General features: G+C 36.8%; 1 protein-coding gene across 1 annotated transcript in view; it reads left to right on the plus strand.

Moving 5' to 3' along the window:
* Positions 1 to 3,015, plus strand: part of LOC107579194 (alanine aminotransferase 2-like) — a 4,864-nt gene extending 1,849 nt beyond the window's left edge. Inside the window, exons 3-7 of the mRNA XM_016265052.1 lie at positions 647 to 780; positions 1,183 to 1,426; positions 1,920 to 1,999; positions 2,201 to 2,337; positions 2,452 to 3,015. Coding sequence (XP_016120538.1) covers positions 647 to 780; positions 1,183 to 1,426; positions 1,920 to 1,999; positions 2,201 to 2,337; positions 2,452 to 2,677 — 821 coding nt within the window. The 3' untranslated portion in view covers positions 2,678 to 3,015. The remainder of the gene's footprint in view (positions 1 to 646; positions 781 to 1,182; positions 1,427 to 1,919; positions 2,000 to 2,200; positions 2,338 to 2,451) is intronic.
* Positions 3,016 to 3,038: the final 23 nt, after the last annotated feature.

Raw genomic sequence — 3,038 nt, forward strand, 5'->3', positions numbered from 1 at the left:
CATTCTTGAGCATACTAATACTCTAATGAGAGTTAGTTGGCATGTAGTTGCAAAGTTGCTTATAGTCGATTGATTAAGGGGACCATCAAAATAAAATGTAACCATATAAAACATTGCATTTTTTTCAGTTGGCGTATTAAGCTCACATCAATTAATTAACATTAGCGCCACAGGAAACACTCAAATAACACTCAACATCTAACCACTCACAAGCTGTACTAAGATACTGTGCAGATCTTAAATAAACAATGTCAAGATATAATACAGTCTATTATACTTTAAATGAAGTAGATTTAATATGGTGTCCATTGTGTGTTATAAATAATCATACTCTTAAACTTATAACCACAAATACGTAAGTATTATGATGTATTATAACTGTTGTTATGATTATTCATGAGTTGATATAACATATTATACGTTTTTTTATAATGCATTAAAAGTGTTACCCTAAACTCTAACTGTACTGATTGTTAACTACTGAAACCACTGATGTTACCCATTGTTCTCCAGTCAAGATGTTACTGATTAAAGTGATGATGTTAGTCACTATCCAAAAGGCCTCTGAGGTTTTGAGGCTGTATTATAGGTTGTGAGGAAACTATTTCCATATTCAAACCTCCCTTTGCTCTGTTCCTTCTCTCAGGTGCGTACACAACCAGTCAGGGCATTGACTGTGTGAGGCACGATGTTGCAAACTACATACAGCGTCGTGACGGTGGTATTCCGTCTGATCCTGATAACATCTACCTCACGACAGGAGCCAGTGACGGCATTGTGGTACGTCAGCCAAACGCAAATACAGTTCTCTGTACACTTAACTTGTGTACTCAGTTAGCCTGCTCCAGTATGCCAATACTGCTCTGCTCTGCTATATCCAGTATATTTATTATTTCATATAAGTAGAGCAAAACAAAAGTATTTTATTTTATTTTACATATCATTCAGTTTATTTGGTTCATTTTATTTTAATTTATAATTCAGTATGTCAGACTTAATATTTTTACACTAAAAACAAATCCCATAGTCTTACATTGAGCCTTCTAGATGTAAACAACCATTTAGAAACCACCATTTAGTGACAAGACCCCAACAACCGCCTACAACCATGCACCCCTCACATTTTATTGAGGAAATGTAGAAATGTGGTTTTATCTCTTATGGTCTCTTGTTGTCTTTTAGACCATACTAAAGCTGTTGACCACTGGGGAAGGTCGTACACGGACAGGGGTCATGATCTCTATTCCTCAGTACCCTCTTTACTCTGCATCTATAGCAGAGCTGGGTGCTGTTCAGGTCAATTACTACTTGAATGAGGAGAAGTGCTGGAGTCTAGATATTAGTGAGCTACAGCGCTCTCTACAGGAAGCCAGGGAGCATTGCAACCCCAGTGTACTGTGCATCATCAACCCCGGCAACCCCACTGGTGAACCATTAAGTTTTTTATTTTAGATTTTTTTGAATGTTTTCTGTTCTTTCAAACTTTCTATTCGTTAAAGAATCCTGAAAAAAAGTATCATGGTTTGAAGCAGCGCAACAATTTTCAGCTGTGATAATAATAATAATAATAATACATGTTTCTTGAGCACCAAATTTGCATATTAGAATATTTCTGAAGGTTCATGTGACACTGAAGACCGGAGTAATGCCAGGATGAAATGAATAAATTACATTCAAATATATTCAAATAGAAAACTGGTGTTTTAAATATCAGTAATATTTCACAATATTACTGTATTCACTATATGTTTGCAGCCTAGGTGAGCAAAACATTTTGTATGGTATAATAATCCAAATCATAGTATAAATAACCTTTTGCAAGATTAAACCTGCCAGCTATTCTTCTTATCTTTTATAAATGATTTCTTTCTTTTCTTTCCATTTTATAAATCATTACTTTACATTCTTTCTTTCAATAGGTCAGGTGCAAAGCAGACAATGTATTGAAGATGTAATCCAATTTGCAGCCAAAGAAAACCTCTTCCTAATGGCTGATGAGGTAAGTTGATACTGGGGGTCATATGGTGTTTACACCATATTATATCATTCTATAAAATCTGTATTCACATCAAGTGCACCCCTAGCATCAGCATCTACAGGTAGAGAAGTGCACACTTCCTTAAATATTCATACAAGGGTTAAAGGCAATGCTTTCTTTACAGGCACTAAACATTTCTCTTACTATTTGTCTCTTTCATAGGTGTATCAGGATAATGTGTATGCAGAGGGCTGTGAGTTTCACTCCTTCAAGAAAGTGCTGTTCGAGATGGGTCCAGAGTATTCAAGCAAAGTAGAGCTGGCATCATTCCACTCCACCTCGAAGTGCTACATGGGAGAGTGAGTACACGTCTATCACACTTATCATTTCAGATGAGAACACTTGAGTTCATCCAATCCATACAATGTGCTTTCTTTTCTAACATCCATAAATAAACACACACACACTATCAGATGTGGTTTTCGAGGAGGATACATGGAGGTCATCAACATGGACCCAGAGGTGAAGGCTCAGCTCACCAAGCTGGTATCAGTGCGTTTGTGCCCGCCTGCACCTGGACAAGCCCTCATGGATCTGGTTGTCAACTCCCCTCAGCCTGGAGAACCCTCCCACCAAACCTTCATGAAGGTGCCTTTTATCTTTCCATATTGTAGATTTTTTTTTTACCACAGCGAGTAGACAAACTAACATGGTGGTGTACGACTTTGGTTATAGGAAAAGTTATTTTCAAGACACTGGGTCTCATTCACTAGTAATTGTGTGTATTAATGTGCACATGAGAAAAATGTCCACGTGTGAATTTCTTCTTAACGTCTGATGTTAATGAATTTGGGAGTATTTCAAATGAGCGACCACATGCTTGAGGTTTTTCACTTTCATAAAACACGCCAAAATCACAGGAACTGGCCAGACTTTTGAATGGTAGTGTATCACAGTTTCCACAAAAGTTTTAAGCAGTTTTCAAAATTGATAATCCTAAGAAATAATTCCTTAGCATACTTCTGCATATTCCCATGTATTGCCATTACAGGAATACATT

The sequence above is a fragment of the Sinocyclocheilus grahami genome, unplaced genomic scaffold, assembly GCF_001515645.1.
Source record: "Sinocyclocheilus grahami isolate Dianchi unplaced genomic scaffold, SAMN03320097.WGS_v1.1 scaffold15249.1, whole genome shotgun sequence".
In the NCBI taxonomy this organism is placed as follows: domain Eukaryota; kingdom Metazoa; phylum Chordata; class Actinopteri; order Cypriniformes; family Cyprinidae; genus Sinocyclocheilus; species Sinocyclocheilus grahami.